The 26,547-nt window shown below is 64.6% G+C and overlaps 1 protein-coding gene across 5 annotated transcripts in view; it reads left to right on the forward strand.

Annotated features, from left to right (window-relative positions):
- Window positions 1–14,769, forward strand: part of STAU2 (staufen double-stranded RNA binding protein 2) — a 92,589-nt gene extending 77,820 nt beyond the window's left edge. For 2 of the 5 annotated variants that reach the window (XM_029068992.2, XM_039912495.1), the window contains exons 13-14: window positions 12,412–12,500; window positions 13,961–14,768. In XM_029068992.2, coding sequence (XP_028924825.1) covers window positions 12,412–12,500; window positions 13,961–14,069 — 198 coding nt within the window. In that variant the 3' untranslated portion in view covers window positions 14,070–14,768. Of the gene's footprint in view, window positions 1–12,411; window positions 12,501–13,960 lie in introns of all 5 variants that reach the window. The other 3 variants (XM_029068994.2, XM_029068995.2, XM_029068993.2) reach the window with 2 other exon arrangements.
- The last annotated feature ends 11,778 nt before the right edge of the window (window positions 14,770–26,547 follow it).

The following is a 26,547-nucleotide window of genomic DNA, read 5'->3' on the forward strand; positions in this document are numbered from 1 at the left end:
GAGGGGGATTCAAAGCGTGAGCCCCACGTGAGGCGACCTCGATGCCCTGTGGCAACCCCAACGCTTAGGACGGCGCTTGGCACATAATAAGCGCTTAAATGCCGTCAATTATCATTACTGTGAGAGAGGATCCGGTGCAGGGGAAGACGCGAGAGGGAAGGGTAGGTGTTCAGTTAGTTACTGTCATTTATCTATCTCTGTCGATGTCTTGTCTGTCCGCCCCCTAGACCGTAAACTCGTCGCGGGCAGGGTACGTGTCTATTTATTGGAATAGCGGCCTCTCCCGCAGTCTGCCGCCGCGAGACGCTCCGCCGCATTCATCGAGCGCCTCCCACGTGCGGCTCGCCGGACGGAGGGCCCGGCGAGGGGCAGCGGAAGCGCAAGGCGGTTTCCCTCTCCTCCCCGTCCGCCGCTAGACTGGAGGCTACCCACTCCGGCGTACTAGACCCTCCCGAACGCTCCACACAGCCTCCCGTGGAGCCCGATGACTCTGTATCGACCCCAGCGCTTAGAACAGTCCCTAAGTGCTTAACAGACACCGGAAAAAAAGGAGGAGGAGGAGGAGGAGGAGGAGGAGGGGATTGTATGGAACGGGGACCTGAGTAGCTTCTATCTACCCCAGTGCTTAGAACAGGGCCTGGCACATAGTAAGCGCTGAACAAATAGAAAGAGGAGGAAGATGAGGAGGAGGAGGAGGAGGAGCAGTTGGGAATGGAGGAGGAAGGAAAAGAGGAGGAGGAGGAGGAGGAGGAGGAGGAGGAGGGGAAAGAGTCGGGGAAGGACAGGGAGGAGGAGAAGGAGGAGGCGGGAGTGGAGGAGGAAGGGAAAGAAGAGGAGGAAGAAGATGAGGAGGAGCAGTTGGGAATGGAGGAGGAAGGGAAAGAAGAGGAGGAGGAGCGGGAGGGGGAAGAGGAGCTTAAGCGCTTACTACGTACCGGGCGCCGTACTGAGCGCTGGGGTAGATACAAGAAAAGCAGCAGGCCCAGGTGGATAGAGCTCGGTCCTGGGAGTCAAAAGGATCCGGGTTCTGATCCCGGCTCTGCCACTTGTCTGCCCTGTGGCCCTGGGCAAGTCACTTCACTTCTCTGGCCCTCAGTTCCCTCATCTGGAAAACGGGGGTGAAGACCGTGAGCCCCAAGGGGGGCGGGGACCGTATCCCACCCCGCATGCTTCTATCCTCCCCAGCGCTTAGTACAGAGCGTGGCACAGAGCGAGCGCTTAAATAGCACAGTTATTATATAATACAGACGGTCCCTGTCCCGCACGGGTCTCCCGGCTGAAGTAGGAGGGAGAACAGGGATTGAATCCCCGTTTTCCAGATGAGGGAACCGAGGCCCGGAGAAGTGAAGTGACTGGCCCAGGGTCACCCGGCGGGCGCTCTGACTCTCGGGCCCGGGCCCCTTCCACTGGACCACGCTCCCGCTCTGCTCCTGTTTGGGGATTTACCTCCTCCCGCCCACCCGTGTGTTCAACCCAAATAATTCGGCTTCGGAAAGGGAGGGAACGTAAGGGTCGACGGACCTAGAGATTTTGTTTTCCCATCTGGGCCCGAGGAGCTTCGGAACATAAACAGTGGCAGAGCGACGAGTCCGGGGGCGGGACCGATATCTTTCGCTTTCGGTCAGTCGCGTTTTTTTGAGCGCTCACCCTGTGCAGGGGACCGTACTGAGCTCTCGGGAGAGGCCGGTACCGCAGCGGACGGACACGGTCCCTGCCCGCGGCGAGCTGACAGTCGAGAGAGGGAGCCGGACATCAGTGGGAACGATTTACGCCTGCGGCGTGACCTCGGGCAAGTCATTTCGCTCCTCTGGGCCTCAGCGAGCTCGTCTGTAAAATGGGGGCGAGGGCCCGGAGCCCCGTGGGGGACGTGGACTGCGGCCCCCCCCGCCCCCCCCCCCCCCGATCGGCTCGGAGCGAGCGCTCGACGGATACGATCGAACGAGCGGATGAATCTACCCCGGCGGTTGGCACAGAGTAGGCGCCTAGCAAATACCGTGAAAACGAGCCACCGGACTGCGCATCCTAGACCCCCAGAGCCGTGATTCGAGGGGGCTCCGGCTCTGTCCCTCTAGACCGCGAGCTCGTCGTGGGCAGGGAATGTGTCTGTTGTTCTCCTAATACTAATAATGACGGTGGGATCGGTTAAGCGCTTACTATGTGCCGAGCACCGTCCTCTCCCAAGCGCTCAGAGCAGCGCATCGCCCACGGAAAGCGCTCGATAAATCCGATTGAGCGAACGTATGAGTCCCGGCCCCGGGGCGGCGCCGTCCTCCGTCCGTCCTCCCCCTCTAGACTGTAGGCCCCCCAGGGACCGTGTCCACCGACTCCCCCGCGCCGGTCTCCCGCTAAGCGCTCGGCAGAGCGCCGTGAGCCCGGTAAGCGCTCGCCGTACATCCCCGATGGACCGACGGATGGATCGGGAGAGAGCCGACCCCCCGCGTACTCCCCGAAAAGGGAGAAGAGACCCGGTCGAGCCTTCCTCCTGCGTCTCTGAAGGAGGAAAAGTTGTTCCTCGCGCTTCCCGGCCCCCGGCGGGAGAGCGACCCGCCGCTGACGACGTCTCGGGTGCTTTCGGGTGTTTAAACGACAGCCGCCTGATGCCCCCTCCGCCGTCTCTCTGACAGGTGAAGGAGCCCCCATCCACTCAGCCGCTTCTCCGGGGACCCATTTCACGAGCTCTTTTCGTGATTTCCCTCCCCGCCTTGGACCGTCTCCAGGTTTCGCCCACGTCACTCGAACCGGCGGGGCCCCAGCCTCGGCTCCGTCTCCGCTTTGCCTTTCCCGGCTCCGCAGCTCTCTCGGAGGCGGGCCGTGCTCTCCCCGCCGGCGACGGGCTCCGTGTCCGAGTCGCCGGGAGGGGAGGACCCGGGCCCGGGAGTCGGAAGGACCCGGGTTCCAGTCCGCTTCGCTTCTCTGGGCCCTCGTCTGGGAGATGGGGGTTCGACGCCGGTCCTCCCCTATAATAAGAATAATAATGATGACGGTATTTGTTAAGCGCTGACTATGTGCCGAGCACCGTGATAGAAGGTTATCAGGTTCATTTGTGTATATTTTTTTTCATCATCCTATTTATATTGTCAATGAGGGGGTCCATCCCCTCGATTCTGTTTATCGCGATTATGTTGTTTCTAACCGTCCGTCTCCCCCGATCAGACTGTGAGCCCGTCACTGGGCGGGGATTGTCTCTATCTGTTGCCGAATTGTCCATTCCGAGCGCTTAGTACAGTGCCCTGCACATAGTAAGCGCTCAGTGAATACTACCGAATGAACGAAAGGTCGTCCCACACGGGGCTCACCGTCTCTGTCGCCGTTTTCCAGAAGGGGAGACCGAGGGGCAGAGAAGTGAAGCGACTCGCCCCAGGTCACCCAGCTGACGAGCGGCGGAGCCGGGATTCGAACCCACGACCGCCGACTCGCGAGCCCGGGCTCTTTCCGCCGAGCCGCGCGGCTCCTCTAGACCGCGGGCCCCGAGTGGGAGAGGGAGGGGGGCGGACCCGATGGCGTCGTATCTCCCGCGGCCTTCGGCACGGGGCTTCGCACCTAGGAGACGCTCGACCCTTGCCGCCACCGCGGTAACCGTGATAATCATCGTCGTCACCGTGTAATAACCACAGTGGCGATTCTGATTCTCCTTTTTGTTAAGTCGCTTCTTTCTCAAGAGGCTCGGCGGATGAGACCCCAGAGGGAACGGTGCCTCTCTCAAAAAATCAAATCTGCCCACGCCCGAGCGGGAAGCTTGAACCCTCCAAGGAGGGACAGGAAAATCTGGTGCTCCGGGGAGCTCGACGGCACAGTGAAACCGTCGGCCGCCTGAGCGGTGTTTACGGTATTTGGGAAGCGCCCGCTGCGTGCCGGGCACCGTTCTGAGCCCTGGGCTAGATACGAGCTAATCAGGTTGAACACCGTCCTCGTCCCACGCGGGGCTCGCCGTCTCGATCCCCGTTTTACAGATGAAGGGACCGGGGCCCAGAGAAGTGAAGTGACTTTCCCGAGGCCGCCCAGCAGACAGGTGGTGGAGCCGGGATTAGGAAACAGCCCCTCTGACGCCCAGGCCCGGGCTCTAGCCGTCGGGCCACGCTGCTTCTCCAGCGGCTATTTATTGGGCGCTTTGCCAAGCACCGTTCTAAGCACCGGGGTGGATGCGGGCCGGCACACGGGGTCGCGGTCTGAGGCGGGAGGGAGGACCCGTTTTAGAGAGAAGAAACCGAGGCCCAGAGAAGCGAAGCGACTTGCCCAAGGTCCCCCGGGCAGGCGGCGGAGCCGGGATTAATGATAATGTTGGTATCTGTTAAGCGCTTACTGTGTGCCGAGCACCGTTCTAAGCGCCGGGGGAGATACGGGGTGATCGGGTCGTCCCCCGTGAGGCTCGCGGTTAATCCCCATTTTACAGATGAGGTCACTGAGGCCCAGAGGAGTGAAGCGACTCGCCCACAGTCCCACGGCTGACAAGTGGCGGAGCCGGGAGTCGAACTCGTGACCTCTGACTCCGAAGCCCAGGCTCTTTTCACTGAGCCACGCTGCTTCCCGCAGAACCCGCACCTCCCCCTGGCTCTCCCCCGATCAGACCGTGAGCCCGTCAGACGGCAGGGACCGTCTCTATCTGTTGCCGACCTGTTCATCCCAAGCGCTTAGTACAGTGCTCTGCACGTAGTAAGCGCTCAATAAATACTATTGAATGAATGAATGAATGACCTCGACGGGAAATCCAAGCCGACACCGTCACTTCCCGCTCGTTCTCCGCCGCCCCGTTTCTCCCCCCACCCCCGGAATTCCCGGGGCGTCGCCAACGGCCCGCTCCTCCTCGGGGGCTCCTCGAGGAGCGCGTTTCCCCGAGGGCCCCTTCGTTGGCCGATACGTCGCCCGGGGTCGGGTGGGACTCCAAAGCTCCCGCCGGGCGGCTTCGCCCTTCTCCCGGGCCGGTCCCCGCAGCCGGCACCGGCGTCTCCCCGCCTCGCCCGGCTCCGGGAAGTTCCAGTTACGCCGTCTCGCGGCGGGATTTCTAGACTCTCCCTGCCCTTCCCAGCCCAGTCAGTCGATCCGTGCTCCTCGTGGGCGGGGATCGGGCCTGTCTATTCCGCTGTCGTCCTCTCCCAGGCGCTCAGTAAAGCGCTTTGCGCACAGCAGACGCACAATAAACGCGACCGAATGAATGAGTGGACGTCTCTCGGGCGCTTCGCCGTGTGCGGAGCCCCGGACCGGGCCCTCGGGGGACGACAGGAGAGACGGTAGGCACGATGCCGCCCTCGAGGAGTGAGCGGGCCACTGTACCGCGCGCCCGAGAGACGTCCAGAGGAGTTGAAAGCAGCGTGGCCTAGGGGACGGAGTCCGGGCCCGGGAGTCAGAAGGTCGTGGGTTCCGATCCCGGCGGGTGACCCGGAACGAGCCGCTCCGCCTCTCTCGGCCTCGGTTCCCTCCTCGGTAGATCGGGGATGGAGACCGTGAGCCCCCCGTGGGACGGGGACTGGACCCGACCCGATTTCCCGGTATCCACCCCAGCGCTCGGTACGGCGCCCGGCACGCAGTAAGCGCTTTGCAGACGCCACGCTTGTTATTATTAAGCTCCCAGTGAACGCGATCGACCGACGGACCCCCCAGGCCGAAATCCTGGCTGCGGCCCGGCGGCCCGACGTCGTCGTCGTCGTCTCGGGGCCGTGATCTTTGACCCTCCCTCCCCCCGCCCCGGGCTTCCTCCCGTCCGGAGACCGCCGATCCCCCTCCCGGGGCAGTCGCGGACCCGCGGCTCCCTGGAAGCCCTAGGCCGTAAGGGCAGGGAGCGCGTCTGTTCCGCTGCCGTATTGGACTCTCCCGAGCGCCCGCTCCAGCGGTCTCGCCCAGAGGAAGCGCTCGGTAAAGACCCTCGCGTTCCCGACCCCCCGACCCCGCGGCCACGGCGGGGTCCGGAGGGCTACGGCCTCCTCGGGCCCCTGCGGGCCGCGCGCCGGTCAGCGGTCGCCGCGGCCTGCCGGAGCCCTCGGGGACTTGCACTGTCGGCGAAGCAGCGTGGCTCAGTGGAAAGAGCCCGGGCCTGGGAGTCGCAGGTCGCGGGTTCTGATCCCGCCACCTGTCAGCCGCGTGACTTTGGGCAAGTCGCTTCGCCTCCCCGGGCCTCAGTCCCTCCTCGGTCAGACGGGGATGGAGACCGTGAGCCCCCCGGGGGACGACCTGATGACCTCGTATCCCCCCGGCGTTTAGAACGGTGCCCGGCACACAGTAAGGGCTCAGCAAATACCGCCGTTATCATTATTATTCTCGGGCCCCCGTGGACCGGTCAGTGGTCTACTCCGGCCCCGGCCGCGGCCTTCCGGGGCCCCTGGGCCACCCGGAGACGAGGGAGGGGAGCGTCCGGTTCGGGCCGGCGGGCTCTCGGGCGTCGGCGGGGCCCCCCCGGAACCCGGCCCCCCCTCCCCGCCGGCCCCCCCGCACGCCGTAAACACCCCTCCCCCCGCCAGCCGTCCTCTTCGGTGCCAGGCCACGAGAACCTTTATTTTCCTTTCCTCCGAACGTCGGAGAGCGTGCACATCTGCTTCCACACCCGGCCAGCTGCCGCCCCCCGAAACCAGCCCCTCCGCGACTCCCCCCGCCGGGCGGGCTCAGCCCGCACCCCTCCTCCTCGTCCGCCCCTCCCGCCCCCCTCCAGATTTATGTCACGGCCTCCGGGCCTGAGAAGGCTTCCTCCAGCTGGTCACATCTGGCTCGAATCGGGAAAACCGTCAAGCACGCTCTAAAAAAAAAAGCCGAGCCGGCGCTGGCCCGGGACTGAACGCTCGGGAGGGGACACGTACGACACTCCGACGGGCACGGTCCCTGCCCGCAACCGGCGGACGGACGCCGAGCAGAAAGAAATCGATGAGGGGGGTGGACGTTGAGCGGTGTGGGGCCGGGAGGGGGGACGAAGAGAGGGAGGAAGTCGGGGCGACGGAGAGGAAAGGAGGGCGCGGTCGGGGAAGGCCTCTTGGAGGAGGCGGGCCCGCGATCAGGATTCGAAGCCGGGGAGAGACGTCGTCTGTGGGATCTGAGGCGGGGGGGGGGCGTCCCGGGCCGGAGGCGGGACGCGGGCCAGGGGTCGGCGGCGACACGGACGAGAAGAGCCGGGTGCGGGGGTGGAATCCTGCACCTTCCCGTCCGGGCCCGGGGGCTACCAGTCCAACGGCCAAGCCAGCCGGGAGGCTGGTGAATCGCCGGGCCCGGCCGTGACCCGGCTCATTCATTCAGTGGTATTTATTGAGCGCTCACCGTGCGCAGAGCGCTGTCCTGAGCGCTCGGAATGGACAGTTCGGCAACAGAGGGAGACCATCCCTGCCCGATGGCGGGCTCGCGGTCTAACCGGGGGAGGCGGACGGACAAAAACAAGGCAACAAAATCACGTTCTCGGCGGGGCCCCGCCCGAGGAGGGGTGTCGCTAGAATTAAACCATCAGTGGTGTGTAACAAGCGCTGACCGTGTGCAGAGCACTGGACTGAACGCTTGGGAGAGGACGGTGCCCTGCCCCGAGTAGGCATTCCATAAACACAGTTGATTGACGGATGGATTTTTGCAGGCCTCCGCCGCCCCCCCGGGGAGACGGGAAATTCCATCGCCGTCGGGAGGTGCCGAGCTGTTTCTCGCCCTTCGGCTCTGTGGTTTCGCCGCGTTCCTGCCGATCGGTCTGGAAGAGCTCGGTCGATAATAGCAGTAACGACGATGACGTTATGATCATGGTAACCGCGGATCACCTACTACGTGCCAAGAACCGGGGTCGATACAAGGCGATCGGGTCGTCCCACGTGGGACTCACGGTCTTCATCCCCATTTTACCGACGAGGCCACCGAGGCGCGGAGAGGCGAAGTGACTCGCCCGAGGTCACCCGGCAGACGAGAGGAGGAGCCGGGATTAGAACCCAAGCCCGGTCACCCTGCTTCATCCCCGCCCCTTCCCCCCGCCGGGGTCGTGCTCTAGCGTATCTCCCCTAGCACTTAGAACGGTGCTCGGCACGTCGGAAGCGCTTAACGAATACCGTCGTCGTAATAGTAATCCACCCCGCGTCCGTTCCTTCATTCGGTCGTATTTGTCGAGCGCCTACCGTGCGCAGGGCGCTGTGCCAAGCGCTTGGAAAGTCCCACCCGGCACCAGAGAGAGACGATCCCTGCCCGACGACGGGCCGGACCCGTTCCGAACGCTGGGGTAGATCCGAGTTGATCGGGTCCGACGCCGTCCCGGACCCGCGTCGCCGGCGCTGTCGGCCCGGGGGCCTGATAGACGCCCCCCACCGCCAACGCTTTAGATAATAATGATAACGGTGGTATCGGTTAAGCGCTTACCGTGTGCCAAGCGCCGTTCCCGTGAGGGAACCCGACGCTGTCGGACCCGTCATTTTCCTTTCTAGACGGTTCTCGTTAAGCGCTTGCTATGTGCCAGGCACCGTTCTAAGCGCTGGGGCGGAAGCAAGATGAGCAGGTCGGACACGGTCGCGGTCCCCGTTTTACGGAGGAGGTCGCCGAGGCGCAGAGAAGGGGGCGACTCGCCCAAGGTCACACGGCGGCCGTGTGGCGGAGCCGGGATTAGAACCCAGGTCCGCGGAGGGCCTCCCCCCGCCCCCCGAATGGCTCAGGGAACCACCCGTCACGGCCTGGGCCGGGCCTCCCCTCTCCCCCGCCCCTCTGGGGACAGGAAGACCGCGAAAGGCCCAGAGAGAGCGACCCGGTCAACCTCCCCCCGGGCACTTCAATAACATTAATAACTATTATCACGGTGTTTGTCAAGCGCTTACTACGTGCCAGCCACCACACCAAGCGCCGGGGTGGATCCGAGCGAATGGGGTCGGACACGGTCCCCGTCCACCCCGTGGGGCTCACCGTCTCCATCCCCCGCTCAACTGAGGCCCGGAGAAGCGAAGCGATTCGCCCAAGGTCCCCCAGCGGACAAGTGGAGGGACCGGGATTGGGACCCGTGACCTTCCGACTCCCAGGCCCGGGTTCTGCCCGCTCGGCCACCCCGCCGCTTAACCGTCGAGCGTGTGGCCTAGCGAGATGGTCGGGGGGCGACCTCGGCTCGCCCCGCGGGGAAGCGGGGAGAGCCCAGCCGCTTCGCCGCCGACTGCCGGGGGAGGCGGGTTCGAAATCGCCCCCGTCCAAACCGCGGGCCCCCGGGCCCGCTCCACCTCCGCCCCTCGGACGGAGTCCACGGAGAGACGCCGAGACGCCGCGCCGTGGCTCGGCGCAAGGAGCCCGGGCCTGGGAGGCGGAGGACGTGGGTTCCGATCCCGGCCCCGCCGCCCGTCTGCCGTGTGACCTTGGGCGAGCCCCTCCGTTCACCCCGACCCTCATCCCTACAGCACTCCTGTCCGTAGCTCTGTTTTATCGATCGGTTCGTCTGCTCGCACTTAGAAGCGATAGTGATGATAGCACTGGTGTTTGTCAGGCGCTTACTACGTGCCCAGCACCGTTCTAAGCGCCGGGGGAGATACGAGGTCATCGGGTTGTCCCACGTGGGGCTCGCGGTCTCCGTCCCCGTTTTCCACACGAGGCCCCGAGAAGCGGAGCGGCTCGCCCGGGGTCACCCAGCCGTCAGGTGGCGGGGCCGGGATTGGAACCCACGTCCTCCGACTCCCGAGCCCGGGCTCTCGCCGCTAAGCCGCTACCGGTCTCGTTTATCCCGTCACCTCGACCTTAAAGACGGGGATTAAAAATCCGTGAGCCGCCCCCCCGCCGGTCGACCCGCCTCCCCTGCACCCACCCCGGCGTTCAGAGCAGCGCCCGGCACCCGGGGAGCGCTCGGCGGATACCGTCACCGCGACGGTCTGGGGAGGCGGGGAGACGGGGCCCCCGTCCGACCGCTCCCGCGGCAGCCCCCGGGGCGGGAGCGGGGGGCCGGCCTTCCGGCCTCCCGCCTCCGGCCCGCTTCCAGCTGCGCGGGGAAGCATCTGTTGGCCCGGCCGGGGGGCGGGGGGCGGCCCGGCTCCAGGCCGGTCGGGAAGCCTTGTGGGGACACGGGTGTTCCCGTCCTCCGCGCAGATGCCGTCCGGACGGGAGAGGGAAGCCTCCGCCGAGAAGCGGGCCGACGCCAGCGAGGGAGCCGCGCCCGGCGGGGTCGGAGAGGTCACCTCCGCTCCCGCCCCTCCGGCCGTCGGCCGCCCCCCCCCCCCCCCCGGTCCGGGAGGCGGCGCGGCGGAGCGGGTCGAACCCGGGGGCCGGAAGGTCGTGGGTTCCCGTCGCGCCTGCCGGGTGACCTCGCGCCGGTCGCTTCACGTCTCTGGGCCGCGGGGACCGCGTGCGGAGAACGGGGACGATCCTCCGGCTCCCACTGAGCCGTGTTGCACGATTTGCCCGTGGCCGCCCCGGCGCCCGGTACGGAGCCTGGCACGCGGTAAGCTCGGCGTGGCTCAGTGGCAAGAGCCCGGGCTTGGGAGTCGGAGGTCGTGGGTTCTAAACCCGGCTCCGCCCCGTGTCAGCCGGGTGACTCCGGGCCAGTCACTTCACTTCTCTGGGCCCCGGTCCCCTCCTCTGTCAAATGGGGATGAGGACCGCGAGCCCCACGGGGGACAACCTGATCGCCTTGTATCCCCTCCCGGCGCTTGGCGCATAGTAAGCGCTTAAGCGATACCACCGTTAAATCCCCCGATTGCCGTTGTCGTTATTGAATTCTGCGCATCCCCAGGCCCGTCAGGGAGAGAGCGTCGTTTTAGCGGTGCGCCAGTTAAGCCGACACCCCCTCTCCGGAGACCGGGCCACCGCCCCCGGAGACAATCCCGAAAATCCCCTCGGGCCTCGAGCGACGGAGTCGCCCCCTCCTCGCGGGACCCCGACGGGCGGGGGCCGGCCCGACGGCTCCCGGGGGACCCCCCCGAAACGCCGATCGAACAGACGCGAGACGCGGGCCGGGTGGGGACGGAGCGAAGGGTCTCCCCCCCCCCCCGGGAGCCGGGGGCCGGCCCACGTTTCGGCCGGGACGGGAGCAGGTGCGCTCCCGCGTCTCTACGCCGGGGGCCGTTTACGGCTGGAAGTTGCCTGCTTATCATTATCGTTATTATTATTTCAGCGGTATCTGGTGAGCGCCCGCTCGACAGGCGGCGCGGCTCGGCGGCGAGGGCACTGGGAGTCAGAGGGACCCGAGTTCTCATCCCGGCTCCGCCCCTCGACCGCCGCGTGACCTCGGGCGAGTCGCTTCACGACTCCGGGCCTCAGTTCCCTCATCCGGAGAAAGGGGATGGAGACCGTGAGCCCCCCGGGGGACGGGGACCGCGTCCGACCCGATTCGCTCGGACCCACCCCGGCCTTAGTACGGCGCCTGGCGCAGAGTGGGCGCTCGACGGATACCGTCGTCAATTAAGTATGGTTATCACCAGTAAGCGCTCGATAAACGGGACGGACGGACCGACGGAACGGCCCGTGCCCGGCCGAGGGGGGCGGTTGCGGGCCGGGAAGGGGCGGCCCGGGACCCGTCCGGGCCCCGGGCCCGCCTCCGCGGGTGGGGATCGTCTCCACCTATTGCCGAATCGTACTTCCCGTGCGCTTAGTTCGCACGGGGAAGGCCCGAGAAATCGGACGGAACGAAGGACCCGGCCTTCCGGCGCGGCGGGAACCGTCCGGAGCGGGCACGGGAGCGGGGCCCCGTTGCTCAGACCTTACCGCGATTGCGTTTTCGGTGCCTCCCGGCCGGCAACCGCCACCCCCGGCCGCCCCCACGCCAGCCCCCCGGGCCCTCCGCCCAAGGGCCCGCCCGCCCCGCCGGAAGGACGCGGGCGAGGCCCGTCGCCGGGCTGGGGGACGTGTCCGTCCGGCGCCGGGGCGGACTCTCCCGAGCGCTCAGCACAACAGTCCTCTGCACGCAGGCAGCGCTCGGTAAATCCCACTGAACGAACGGACGGGTGAATGAATGACTGTGGTGGACAGCAGCGGCTGCCCCCGGCACCCCTCATTACGTCCGGGCTCCTTCCGCTGAAGGTTCGAGCCTCTTTTTTCTTTTTAGAGGTATTGGTTAAGCACCGACTATGTGTCCGGCTCTGTACTGAGCGCAGGGGTGGCTAGAAGCTAATCGGGGTGGACACGGTCCCTGTCCCACCTGGGGCTCCCGGTCTTCATCCCCGTTTGACAGATGAGGTCACCGAGGCCCAGAGAAGTGAAGCGACTGGCCCAAAGTCACGCGGTCGGTCAGGCAGCCGGCTGTCCGTCAGTCGTACCTACTGAGCGCTTACGGTGCGCGGGGCTCCGAACGAAGCGCCGGGGCGGGCACGACGTGACGACAACCAGCCGCGTCCCCTGCCCGCAACGCGCCGACGGTCCGGAGACCGGAAGGGTCGCCCCTAGCTCTTTCCGCTAGGCCGCACCGCCTTCCCCGCGGCACTCGCCCCGTTCCTAGCGTCCGTCGGTCCTCTCCTCCGGCTGGTGTGGGTGCGACCGCCCCGGGCTCACCCGTCTCTCCCGCTTGTTTTCCAGGCCGCCCTAAGCGCCTTGAAACAGTTCTCGGAACAGGGCCTGGATCCGGTGGAAGGGGCTCCGAAGATGGGGAACGGCTCGCTGGAAAAGTAAGCGTCGCCCCGGCCCTCTGTTTCCCTGCAGAGGGATCCCGCGTCGCCCCCGCCACCCGCTTCGGCCTCGGCGCCGTTCACGGCCCCCGACCTCTCACTCCCTCGGTCGGGTTTGGACGTCGATCCGGCCTCCGTTCTGAGCGCTTAACCGCCTGCGGAGCGCTCGACCGACGGCTTGGGAGAGGACGGTATCGGACGATGTAGAGAAGCGGCGGGGCTCGGTGGGAAGAGCCCGGGCCCGGGAGTCGGAGGTCGTGGGTTCCGATCCCGGCTCCGCCGCTCGTCAGCCGGGTGGCTTTGGGCAGATCGCTTCTCTGTGCCTCAGTTCCCTCGTCTGCAAAATGGGGACCAAGACCCCCACGTGGGACGACCCGATGACCTCGTATCTCCCCCAACGCTTGGAACGTAGTAAGCGCTTAACGGATACCGTCACCATCGCGTGGTTCTCTGCCCGCAGCACACCCTAGGTCGGAAGACCCGGCTTGTTGGTCGGGATTTTCCATTTTTCTAATGGTGTTTTTCAAGCGCTCATTTTGTGCCAGGCACCGTGGTGAGCGCTGGGGTAGAGCCAAGCTAATCAGGTTGGACACGGTCCCTGCCCGCGTGGGACTCCGGTCTTCCCATTTCACAGATGAGGGAACTGAGGCCCGGCGAAGCGACTCGCCCGGGGTCACGGAGCCGACAAGGAGCGGAGCCAGATCCTTCTGACTCCCAGGCGCTCGTCGTGGGCGGGGAGTGCGTCTCTCCTGTTGTTCTAGCGTCCTCTCCCAAGGGCTCGGTCCGGTGCTCAGCACGCAGTGCGCGCTCAGTAAATACGATCGACTGATTGGCCGACCGCCTCCGAGCCACTTCCCGCCGTCCAGGTGGCCACCCTCCTCCCCGACCCCACGCGGGAGGCAAGAAGGCCCCTGCCCTGAGGAGCGAGGGATGGCGGGAGCGTTTTCTCCTCCTCCTCCTCCACCTCCTCCTTCTTCTCCTCCTCTCGCCTTCGGCGTAGCCATTCTATTTTCCCGTGAGGTGTCCTGAACGCCCCCGAACCCGACCCCCCCATTTTAGGATCCCAGATCGGCCCGGCCCGACGGTCGAAGGACGGCCCCGCGGGAGATGGTTCCGGGGGTCACCCGGGCCTCGGTCCCGTCGGGCCTCCCGAGGAGTCAGGGCGGAAAACCGGCGGTTCCGGTCTGGCGAAGGAGAGCCTCGGCCCAGCCCGGGAAGCGCGTTCCCGAGATCGGCCCCCCCCCGTTTTCGGCGACGAACCTAATGAGAGACACTCGCCCCCCGGCCCCCGCCGGCCCCCGTCTCTCCAGCGGCCCGGCCGCCCGTAAATGTCGCCGTCCCCCTCCGGCGGGAGGGGGACGGGGGCGCCCTGTAAACCTTCCCCGCCGCCCGCTCGTAAACCCGTCTCCCGACGCGTCCGCCCCGGGCCCGAGGCTCTCCTCGACGTATTAATCTTTCAGAGCGGCCAAGCACCCGGGAGAGAAGGCGGACGGCGAGCAGGGCGACCCGGGCCCCGTCGCTCGGCACCGTGAGGATCCGAAGCCCGTCACGGCCACTTCGCCCTTATAAAGCCGCCGACGCGCGACGGGGCGTCCGAGGGGACGGATGACCGACGCCGCGACCGGAGTCTCACGCGAAGACGACGCGATGCTAACGGGAGAGATAACGCGCACGGTACTGTCGATTCGACCCGGGGGGTGGGGGGCGGGAGGGCGGGGCGGGGGCAGGTGTCAGACTCGGACCGTCTCCCCCGGCACCCGAGAGCGAGATCACGGACTCGCCGAGCCGGGGGCGGCCGAAATCCCATCGCGCCGCCGGACCCTGCGATCGCCGCGGACCGGGGGGGAGAGGGAAGAAAGATAACGAAGCGTTAGCGAAGGGGGGGAGAAGCAGAACGAAAAGGAACAGGCGAGGGACGAAGATCGATTCGGATTCGGTTCGGGTAGGGCGGTTGTCTTCGTTAGCGTAGTTTGTTTCGCTTTACTCTTCTTTTTTTAAAAAAAACGAAAACCGTCATCGTAATGATAATAACGATAATGACGATATTGACGCTTGACTGTTTTAAAATTAACCGATGACAGCGCGGTGAGACTTGTAATTGTCTTCATGTGTAGTCACGCAGCTTATCTTTTTAGGCAAGCCACGGTGCGCTCTTCGTTCTCTTTGAATACGTGTGACTTGTCAGCTCCGGCACGCGGAGACTTAGGCAGAGGAGAGTGGCAAATGGGGGCGGGCGTCCACCCGCCCCCCCCGGCCGCCGCCCCGCCCCCCCCCCCCCAAAGCCCGGAGGGTCGCGGGTCCATCGCCGCGGGGCGTCCGGAGCGGAGGCGGCGGGCGGGGCGGAGCCGACCGGAAGGCGAGAGGGAGGAGAGGACCCTCCCTGCCCGCCCGCGGGAGCCGAGGTGGAGGTCTTCTGGCAGCAGCCCTCTGTATCGGCATGTTGGAATTTAAGCGTGCGGGGTCGAACGCAGTAAAGAAACCACCCCGGTTCACAGGCCGAAGCGTCTTCTGGTCTCTCTTGGGGGCGGACGGGCCGGACGGCGGGGACCCGAGGTGGGCGAGGGCGACGGCCCCCCGCCCCGGCCTCGCCCGCCCGTTTCAGTTTCCGTTTTCCCGGATGATCGGTACCGAGCGCTTCCGGTGCGCGGAGCGCCGTGCCGAGCGCTCGGGAGAGGACACTTCGACGGAGAGGGTGCGCGGGTCACCCGCCGGGGACGGGCCGCTCATCCTCTCCCCGTTTTACAGGGGAGGAGGCCGAGGCCCCGAGAGGGCGGGCGACTCGGCCGAGGGGCCGGAGCAGGCCGGGGGCAGGGCCGGGGCCGGAACCGAGCCCGGGGCCTCACGCTGGCGGGGCTGGCCTTCACGCGCCAAAATGAGGGGAAAGGCAGGGATTTTACGCGGGGGACCCTCTCGTCTGGGTTCAGTACAGTGCCTGGCGCGTAGTCAGCGCTCAACAAGTACCATCATCGTCATTCTTATTATCGACAGCGAGAGTCTTTATGGAGCACTCGGTTCAGGGAAACCGGGAGGACGCATCCGTCCGTTCATTCCTCCAAGAGTATCTATTAAGCGCTTCCCGCGTGCGCAGCGCTGTACCGAGCGCTCGGGAAAGTACGCTACGACCGAAAACGGTCACGTTCCCCGTCCACGACGAGCTCACAGACCGGGGGGACGCTTATAAAGCAGAAGGCAAGCCCAAGGCGGGGGAAGATGACACGGGACGTCCGGATTGGAAAATCCTTTCCGGAGGGTGGACGGGGAATCGGGGGGGGTGGGATTGGAAGGCCGCGCCCACCGAGGGAGGATGTACTCATTGACCGTTGACCGTGCGGGGGTCCCAGGCAGGTGGAAGACGTCGTTCCCGCCCTCCAGGAGCCTCCACTCAAGTCTCCGGTCAGCCGGGCAGTCCGTGTGTTTATCGAGCGCCTTCCGTGTCCCGAGCACTGTACTGAGCGGTTGGGAGAGTGCACCGCGGCGAGAAACACACCCATCCCCCGCCCGCACCGAGCTGACAGTCTGGCGGGAGCGTCGATACGAATAAATAAAGGACGGACAGGGACGGAAGCGGCGCGGGGCTGGGAAGGGGCCGGAGAGAGGGAGCGGGTCGGGGTGACGCCGAAGGGAGTGGGAGGAGAGGAGGGCGCGGGCAGGAAGCGTTGGGTCTTCCCCTCCCTTTAACAGGAACTGTCAGGTCTTCCCCTCCCCCGCTTCCTCCCCCGCCCTCCCAACGGGAAGTGCTCATCTCTTCCCCTCCCACCTGCCTCTAACAGGAATTGCTAAATTTTCCCTCCCAGTGCCAAACCTCTCCCAAGAAGGTCTGCTTCTCCCCCCAACGGGAAGTGCTACGTTTCCCCCCCCCCCCCGACCCCGCGCCTCTCCCAGGAAGGTCCGCGTCTCCCCCAAAAAGGAAGTGCTAAATTTTCCCCCCTAATCCCAAACCTCTCCCAGGAAGGTCTATGTCCCCCCCCCCCACAACAGGAAGTGCTAAATATTCCCCCCTCAATCCCACACCTCTCCCAGGAAAGTCTATGTCCCCCCCACAACAGGAAGTGCTAAATTCCCCCCCCCAAATCCCACACCTCGCCCAGGAAGGTCTGTGTCTCCCCCCAACGGGAAGTGCTACGTTTCCCCCACCCCCAATCCCACACCTCTCCCAGGAAGGTCTATGTCCCCCCCCCACAACAGGAAGTGCTAAATTTTCCCCCCTTAATCCCACACCTCTCCCAGGAAGGTCTACGTCCCCCTCCAACGGGAAGCGCTAAATTCCCGCCCCCCGAATCCCACACCTCTCCCAGGAAGGTCTGTGTCTCCCCCAAAAAGGAAGTGCTGACCGGAGGTGTTAAATTTCTTCTCCCCACCCTGCGCCTCTACCAGGAGGTGCTAGGTCCCTCCCCTCTAAGGGGACGCGTCAGGGGTTCCTCGCCCCCCACACCTCCAGCAGGAAGCGCTCAGTGCCTCCCCTCACCTCTAACGAACTGCTGGGTCTCTGGCAGGAAATGCTAGGCCTTCCCCCTCCCAGCGTCTAAGAGGAAGTGCTAGATTGTTCCCCTCGCGTCTAAGAGGAAGCGCCGGGTCTCCCCTTCCCGCAACCCAACCGAGATGCCTTCTCCTCGGTGGAGGAGGGGCCCGGGCTGACATTCTGGGGACCTTCTGGCTCTCCTGGAGCGCTCGGGTCGGGGAGGGTTGGAACGCGGGCTCCGGACGTCGTCGCCCGAGGAGGAGGACGAGGAGGAGGAAGAGGAGGAGGAGGAGAGCCGCGATCCGTCGGCCTCCAAGCCCCCAGGTGAGTTGACTGGCTCCCCTCCTGCCTGCCTGAAGAGGAATTGCTTTCATTAGTAATGATTAATAATGTCAACGGTATTCATTAGGGGCTTAATAATAATAATAATAACGTTGGCATTTGTTAAGCGCGTACTACGTGCCGAGCACCGTTCTGAGCGCCGGGGTAGACCCAGGGGAATCGGGTCGTCCCCCGTGGGGCTCACGGTCTTCATCCCCATTTTACAGACGAGGGAACTGAGGCCCAGAGAAGCGAAGTGACTCGCCCGCAGTCACAAAGCCGACAGGTGGCAGAGCTGGGATTCGAACTCACGAGCCCCGACTCCAAAGCCCGTGCTCTTTCCACTGCGCCATCCTGCTTACTACGTCCCAAGCGCTGTACTAGGCTCCGGGGTGGACACGGGGCTGTCGGGGCGAATGAAATCCCTGTGCCACGTGGGGCTCGCAGGATAGGTAGGATAGGTAGGAAGGGATAGGGTTTTTTTTTTTTTAACGGTATCTATTAAGTGCTCACTAAGAGAAGCAGCGCGGCTCGGTGGAAGGAGCCCGGGCTCGGGGGTCAGGGGTCATGGGTTCGAATCCCGGCTCCGCCACTTGTCAGCTGGGTGACTTCGGGCGAGTCACGACTTCTCTGGGCCTCAGTGGGCTCATCTGTAAAATGGGGATGAAGCCGCCCGTGAGCCCCATGAGGGACAACCCGATCACGTTGCATCCCCCCCCCCCCCAGCGCTTAGAACGGTGCTGTGCACATAGTAAGCGCTTAAGGAATGCCAACATTATTTATTACATGCTTACCGTCCTAAACGCTGGGGTAGATCCTAGCTAGTCGGGTTGGACCCGGACCCCGTCCCACATCGGGCCGTTTGACGGACGAGGGAACCGAGGCATGGGGAAGCGACGAGCGACGGAACAGGGGCTAGAACCCAGGTCCTTCTGACTCCCGGGCCCGGGCTCTACCCACTAGGCCCAAGGTCGCCCAGCGGACGAGTGGCGGAGCTGGGATCAGAACCCAGGTCCTCCTGGCTCCCAGATCCGGGCCCTTTCCACCAGGCCACACTGCTTCTACTTCGTCTCTCGGGGTCCTTGCTCCTGACGGCCACGGAGCGGGGATGGAACCCGGACCTTCCCACCGGGATTTAAAAAGCTTTAAAGCAGCGCGAGAGCCCGGGCCCGGGAGTCAGAGGACGTGGGTTCCGATCCCGGCCCCGCCGCTCGTCTCCTGCGTGACCTCGGGCAGGTCGCTTCGCTTCTCCGTGCCTCGGTTACCTCATCTGGAAAACGGGGGCAACCTGGTGCCCTCGAACCCACCCCGGCGCTTGGCACGCAGTAAGCGCTGAACGAATACCGTCGTCATTATTATCGTTTACATCCCCCGCCTTCTCCTGCCAGGATTTAAAAAACTTTAAGAGGAGGAGAGGCACAGGCAGCGGGGTGGAGTTGACAGAGGAGAAAGGGATCTGCCTCTGGAAAGACAGCCGGGAAGGAGGGAGGAGAGGAAGGCGCGTAGGAGGATGAGGCGGGAGGCCGGGCGAGACCTGGGGCCGAGGGGGGTCCCTCTTCCCAACAGGGTAGTCGGGGAGGCCGTCGGACCTTAGGGAGCGAGGCGCGGGGAAGGGGGCCGGGGGGGCTTCGGAAGGGAGCCGAGGGCTCGGAAGAGTTTCCGACGCGAAACCGTCAGACGAACCGGCGACGGTGATAATCGGGGGGTTTTCATTCGTTCGTTCAGCGGCGCTCGTGGTGGGCGGGGATTGTCCCTCTCTATTGCTGAACTGTACTTTCCAAGCGCTTAGTACAGGACTCTGCACACAGTAAGCGCCCGACAGATACGGTCGCATGAACGCAGGTCACTGTTTGTTGTTGTAGCGGACTTTCCCGAGCGCTCACTACGGTGCTCCGCACACGGGAAGCCCTCGATAAATACGACTGAACCAATTGAGGGCTTACCCGGTGCGGACCGCCGTACTATAAGCGCTCGGGAGAGTTCAAGAAAGGGAGTAGGTCGGGGCGAGGCAGAAGGGAGCGGGAAAAGGGGAAAGGAGGGCGCGGGCAGGGCAGGCCCCCGGGAGGAGACGGGCCTCCGATAAGGTTTCGAAGCGGGGGAGAGTCGTCGTCCGCGGGATCCGGGGAGGGAGGGCGGGCCGGGCCGGAGGCGGGACGCGGGCGAGGGGTCGGCGGCGACACGGACGAGACGGGGGCCCGGGGAGGAGGTCGGCATCGGGGGAGCGGAGCGTGCGGGCCGGGATGGCGTGGGAGAGCGGCCGGGCGGGGTAGGAGGGGGCCGGGGGATGGACGGCTTTACGGCCGACCGTGAGGAGGAGTTTCTGTTTGATGCGGAGGTGGATGGACGACCACTGGAAGTTCTGGAGGAGTGGGAAAACGTGGTCTGAACATCTGTGCAGGGCCGACCGTGTGCGCCAGGCACCCTAAGAAGCGCTAGGGGAGACATAAGATAACCGGGTCGAACCCGGCCCCGGCGGTCGGTGGCATTCATTTGCTTGATCACGGCCCCGTGGGTAGAGCCCGGGCCCGGGCCGGGTTCTCATCCCGGCTCCGCCACCCGTCTGCCGCGCGACCTGGGCCCAGTCACCTCGTCTCTCTCGGCCTCAGTCTCCTCGCCTGTCCAACGGGGATTGAGACAGTGAGCCCCACCTGGGACGGGGACTGCATCCACCCGATCCCACGGCGATCGTATTCGTGTTATCATTTATTTAGCGAGTCTAAGTAGGAGGGGGAACGGGTAGCGGATCTTCGTCTGCCAGACGAGAAAACTGAGGCCCAGAGAATCAGAGGGACTCGCCCAAGGCCGCGCACCGCGGACGAGCGGTAGAATCAGGATCAGAAACGGCATGGGGAAGCAGCGTGGCCCGGTGGAAAGTGCCCGGGTTTCGGAGTCGGAGGTCACGGGTTCGACTCCCGGCTCCGCCACTCGTCGGCTGTGTGACTGTGGGCGAGTCGCTTCGTAATAACGGCGGTATTTGTTAAGCGCTTACTACGTGCAAAGCACCGTTCTAAGCGCCGGGGGAGGCACAAGGCGATCAGGTGGTTCGACGTGGGACTCACAGTCTTCATCCCCGTTTTCCAGATGAGGTCACTGAGGCCCAGAGAAGTGAAGTAACCTGCCCGAAGTCGCCCAGCTGACAGGTGGTGGAGCCGGGATTAGAACCCACGACCTCTGACTCTCAAACCCGGGCTCTTTCCGCTGAGCCACGCTGCTTCTCTAACTTCTCTGTGCCTCAGTTACCCCATCTGTAAAATGGGGATTAACTGTGAGCCTCACGTGGGATGACCTGATTCCCCTGTATCCCCCCCTGCGCTTAGAATAGTGCTGTGCACATAGTAAGCGCTTAACAAATACCCACATTATTATTGTGAGAAGAGCCTGGGCTTTGGAGTCGGGGGGTCACGAGATCGAATCCCGGCTCGGCCACTCGTCAGCTACGTGACCGTGGGCGAGTCACTTCACCCCTCTGTGCCTCAGTTACCTCATCTGTAAAATGGGGATGAAGACTCTGAGCCCCACGTGGGACGACCTGATTCCCCCGTACCTCCCCCAGCGCTTAGAACAGTGCTCGGCACATAGTGAGCGCTTAACGAATACCGACATTATTATTATTGTCATCATCCCGGCTCTGCCCCTTTTCTGCTGTGTGACTGCGGGCAAGTCACTTCACTTCTCGGTGCCTCGGTTCCCTCATCTGGAAAACGGGGATTAACTGTGCGCCTCACGTGGGACCACCTGATCAACCCGTATCTACCCCAGCGCTTAGAACAGTGCTCGGCACGTAGCGAGCGCTTAACAAATACCAACATTATTATGATTATCATCTCCCCTCTAGTTCACGGGCAGGGACCGCGTCTACCTACTCTCGACGCAGCGTGCTCTCCCGACCGCCCAGCACAGTGCTCGGCCGAGCGTAACCGTCACCGGGACCTCGGCGACCGCCCCAGGCCTCTCGGGGTCGAAGGGCCGTCTCGGGTTCCCCCGCCCGACTCCCAGGTGTGTGTGTGTGTGTGGGGGGGGTCCAAATGGCCGGTCGCCCGGACGACCACCGGTTCGCAGGTGAGAGGCATCTACCGGCAAGTCGCTTCACTTCTCTGGGCCTCAGTTCCCTCCTCTGTAAAATGGGGATTAACTGTGAGCCTCACGTGGGACGACCCGATGACCCTGTAGCTCCCCCAGCGCTTGGAACGGTGCTCGGCACCTAGTGAGCGCTTTACAAATACCAACCTTCTTCTTCTTCTTCTTCTTCTCTGGGCCTCAGTTCCCTCCTCTGTAAAATGGGGATTAACTGGGAGCCTCCCGTGGGTTCCAACCGTCATTATTAGTATTATTACCGGGCGGGTTTCCGGGTCAACCGCCACCGGTTCGCAGGTGAGAGGCGTCTACCGGCCAACCGCCGGCCCCCCCGGTGGGAGGGATCGGATGGGCCGCCCTCCGCCACCCACCTTTCGTCCTGAGCGGCGGCGACTGGGAGCGGGGGGCCCCGACCGACCGACCGACCGACCGACCCCCCGACCGACCCCCGAACCCCTCTACAGGGAGGGAGAAGGGGGCGAGGAGAGGTAAGTCCCCCCGCAGAGCGGCTGCAAAAACCTGCCGGGAGGAGTGGGAGACCGCCAGGGGACTTGGGGGTCACCCGAGGCAAGGAAAACGCCTTTGGGGGAGGCCTTCAAGACCCTGGTTTGGCGGGATTTTCATTCTTCGATAATAATAGCGGCTCGTCAGCCGTGTGGCTCGGTGGAAAGAGCCCGGGCTTCGGAGGCGGGGGTCACGAGTTCGAATCCCGCCCCGGCCCCTCGTCAGTTACCTGACCGAGGCACTTGGCTGGGCCTCCGTGACCTCATCTGGAACATGGGGATGAAGACCGGGAGCCCCCCGTGGGGGCCACCTGATTCCCCCCCGTGTCTCCCCCAGCGCTTAGCACGGTGCCCCGCGCCTAGGAAGCGCTTAACAGATCCCCACATTTATTATTATTAAGTCAGTTCACTTCTCTGGGCCTCGGTTCCCTCATCTGGAAAATGGGCACGGAGACCCTGAGCCCCACGCGGGACTACCCTGTATCCTCCCCAGCGCTTAGAACAGTGCTTTGCACGCACCGAGTGCCTAACAGAGATGCCATCGTTGTTATTACTTGCGGTATTTAAGCGCTGGACTGGGGCCACTGTACTCAGCGCCGGGGCGGAGCCGAGCAAATCGGGTCGGACACCCTTCCCGTCCCACGTGGGACTCGCAGTCTTCAGCCCCATTCTACGGATGAGGGAACTGAGGCCCAGAGAAGTGAAGCGACTGGGCCAGGGTCACGTAGCAAACGAGCGGCAGAGCGGGGACTAGCCCCCCGGCTCCTCCAGACTCCCAGGCCCACCCTCTATCCACTAGGCCACGTTTGGCCTTGGGTTCGACTCCCACTCCGCCCCTTGTCAGCGGTGTGACTTTGGGCGGGTCACTTCACTTCTCTGGGCCTCGGTGACCTCATCTGGAAACTGGGGATGAACCGGGAGCCTCCCGTGGGACCACCCGATGACCCTGGATCTCCCCCGGCGCTTAGAACGGTGCTGGGCACCTAGGAAGCGCTTAACGAATACCAACATTATTAGACTGTGAGCTCGTATGGGCAGGGAATCATTTCTGGTTGCGCTGTCCTCTTAGTCCGGCGCTCCGCACGCAGTGAGCGCCCAATAAGTACGACGGAATTTGTTCGGCGCTTACCATGTGCCGGGCGCTGTTCTAAGCGCTGGGGTAGATGAAGGAGTAATCGGGAGAAGGGGAGATAGGGTGTGGGTGACAGGAGAGAGGAGAGCCTCAGCGCGGTTCAGTGGAAGGAACCCCGGGCTTAGGAGTCCGAGGTCATGGATTCTAATCCCGACTCTGCCACTTACCAGCTGGTGATCTGGGGCAAGTCACTTCACTTCTCTGGGCCTCAGTTCCCTCACCTGTCAAATGGGGATGAAGACTGGGAGCCTCACGTGGGACGACGTGATCACCCTGTAGCTCCCCCAGCGCTTAGAACAGTGCTCGGCACATAGTGAGCGCTTGAACAAATACCAACGTGATTATTATTGAGTGAGTTAGAGGAAGCAAGAGCGTGAGCTGGGGGCTGGCGGGAGTAGAACGCAGAATAGACTGGTGAGTATGTGCAGGACGGCAGGATGACCCGTGGTGGATTTAAATGTCTGTATCCCCCGCTGACCTCTTCTGCATCGCCCCGACTTGCCCCCTTTATTCGCTCCCGACCCCACACCGCTCACGTCCATCTCTGTCATTTATATCGATTTCTCCCAAGCTCCCGGTAAAGTGCCCCGCGCGCGGCAAGCACTCCATAAATACGATGGACCGACTCGAGGCTGCAAATCCCTCGAGGGCGGGTCGATCGATCCGAGTGCGTGATCTTGGGCAGGTCACTTCACTCCTCTGGGCCTCACCTTCCTCCTCTGTGAAATGGAGATGCGGGGCCCGTTCTCCTTCCCCCGTAGAGTGTGAGCCCCGGGCGGGACGGGGGCTGGGTCTGACGGGACCGTCTTGCGGTCGGTCCTGTTTATTGGGTACTTACTCTGCGCAGGGCGCTGTACTAAGCGCTCGGGAGAGCGCGGCAGAACAATAAAATGGGCACGTTCCTGTCCCTGCCCCAGTGCTTAGCCCAGGACTGGTTTGTTTTTTTTAAATGGTTTTTGCTAAGCGCCCACTACGTGCCAGGCACTGTGCGAAGCAGCGGGGTAGATCCAAACCAGTGAGGTGGGGCACAGTCCCCGTCCCACGCGGTTCTAATCCCCGCTTGACAGGAGAGGTCACCGAGGCCCGGAGGAGTGAGGCTCAGCGCGTGGCGACTCGGTACACGGTAAGCGCTTAATCGGTCAATCGATGGTATTTAGTGAGCGCTTACCGCGTGCGGAGCACTGTCCCAAGCGCTTGGGAGAGGACGGGGGAGCAATATAACGGACACGTTCCCCGTCCACCGCAGCCTCGCGGTCTAGAGGGAGTGGCGGCCACGGATAGAAATTCATTCATTTATTCAATAGTATCTATTGAGCGCTTACTATGTGCAGAGCACTGTACTGAGCGCTTGGAATGTCACTTGACCTCTCTGGGCCTCGGTGACCTCACCTGGAAAACGGGGATGAAGCCCGGGAGACCCACGGGCGACGACCCGATGACCCCGTATCTCCCCCGGCGCTTAGAACGGTGTTGGTGCTTAACGAACGCCACCGTCACCGTCACGGATGACGGCGACGGACGTAGAAGGGCCGGGGGCCGAGGGGGTCGGGGGGGGGGCGGATCGAGCGCCGGAGAAACGTCCCGGCCATCCCGAGTCGAAGCCGGCCAGCCGCCGCGGGCTTCCGGGTCGGGAGTCCGCCGGCTCCTTCCTGCAGAGATCTCTGGGGAAGCACCGGGGACTTTCCCGGGGGGACACCCCCCCCCCCTCCCCGGGGCCCAGGGGACCCCCGGCCTCCCTCCGATGCCCGCGGCGACCTCCGGGTTGGCCCCGGCCCCCCGCCCGCATCCAGGTCCCTTCGGGGGTCCCCGCTTCAAACCCCGGGCCGGGGGTTGGGGGGGGGGAACGGCGGACGGCCCGGGGAGGGGGCCGGAGAACAAAGACCCCGATTATCCCCCAGGTATTTGATGTCCGATGAGCCTTAGCCGTCCCGGTCTGCCGGGGGCCGGGGGGGGGGGTCGGGGATGTCTCTTCTCCCCCAGCCCCCCGCCCCCAGGTATTTGATCTCCCTCCCTCGTGACCCACAGCTCTGTGTGTGCGTGGTGTGAGCGAGCGACTCCTTTCTTTCCCTGGACGTCGGTGAGGTGGTTTTCCTTCTGACGGGGAGGGGATACGGCTGCTCGGACGGACGGACGCCGGCCCGGGGCCGCTTGGACAGCCACCCCCTCCTTTGGGAGTCCAAGCTCTAGGCCCGAGGGGGGCCTGAGCTCCCTCCGGCCCCCATTCACGCCCCGTCGGTCAGAGCCGTTTATCGGGGGCGGCCGGAGCCGGGTAAGGGAGCGGGGCGGGGAGGGAAGGGAGGCTGGGAGGTCAGCGAGGGGGCCGATGCGGCCGTCCAGGCGGGATGGGACGACGACGACGACGACGACCGTTAATGATTACGGGACTCGTCAAGGGCCAAGCACTGGGGCAGATAGAAGTTAGTCCGTTTCGACCCAGTCCCTGTCCCGCATAGGTCCAAGAGGGCAGATTTCATCCCCATTTTAGGGGTGACCGAGGCACCTGGAAGTTAACCGACCTCAGGGCCGGGATCAACGCGGCGGCAGTCCGGACCGAGAGGGAAGGGCGGATTTTAGCGCCACGGCGAAGGCTCGCTCGTTCGACTGTGTCCGTTGAGCGCTTACTGTGCGCAGAGCACTCCGCCGAGCGCTCGGGAGAGGACGCCAGGACAGGAAACACGTCCCCTGCCGGCTTTTTCCGTGTTCTTCCCACGAGGCCGCGGGCGTCTCTCTCGGGCGAGCAGCTGAGTGTTCGGGGCGATGATGATTCCGGTCCCCGTCAAGCGCTTAACCGTGCGCCGGGCACCGTCCTGAGCGCCGGGGTGGATGTGAGGTCATCAGGGTGGACACGGTCTCCATCCCCGTTCTCCAGACGAGGGGACCGAGGCCCAGAGAAGCGAAGCGGCCCGCCCGAGACACGCGGCCGGGACGCGGGACGAGGAGCCGCGTCCTTCCGACTGCCGGGCCCGGGTTCTGGCCGCTGGGCCTCACCCGACTCAAGGGCACAGGAGGAAGACTAGGTTGGTGGGGAGGAGAGTGGTCGGGGAGGGCTTCCTGGGGGAGACGGGAGGATGGCGGGGTGAAGATGCGGAAGGGGGTAGCGGAGGATCCGGGGTCCCCGGTGTGGTCTCCGCCCTCGTGAACCCCCGGATCTGGGGCGCCGACGCCAAGCTACCCCCTGCGGGTCTGCGCCCTCTTCCTTTGCCCCAGAGAGTCAAGGAAGACGTCCCGGAGGAAAGGGGCTTGGCCTTGAGGGCTCTTTCGGGTTTCTTTTCCTCCTAGGTATCTGCCACCCCGCCTCGGAGAAGCAAGAAGGCACCCAACCGGCACTCCCGTTGCGGGGCTTCGGCCCCGGAGGCCGCCGCCGGCCCTCGGCGCGTTCCCGGTCCGTCCCCCCCCGGCCGCGGAGGCCGCCGGTCGGCTCGCCGCGGCATTTGGGGCGGGGGGCCGGGGGTGGGCGGAGAGGAGGGGAGGAAGGGGCAGGGGTCGCCCGCGGGGGCACCGGGGGTCCAACCGCCTCCATCTCCCACACCTCGGGATGAGTCTGTGCGGTTCTCGCCA

Source organism: Ornithorhynchus anatinus, chromosome 7, assembly GCF_004115215.2.
Source record: "Ornithorhynchus anatinus isolate Pmale09 chromosome 7, mOrnAna1.pri.v4, whole genome shotgun sequence".
NCBI classification, from domain to species: Eukaryota; Metazoa; Chordata; class Mammalia; order Monotremata; family Ornithorhynchidae; genus Ornithorhynchus; species Ornithorhynchus anatinus.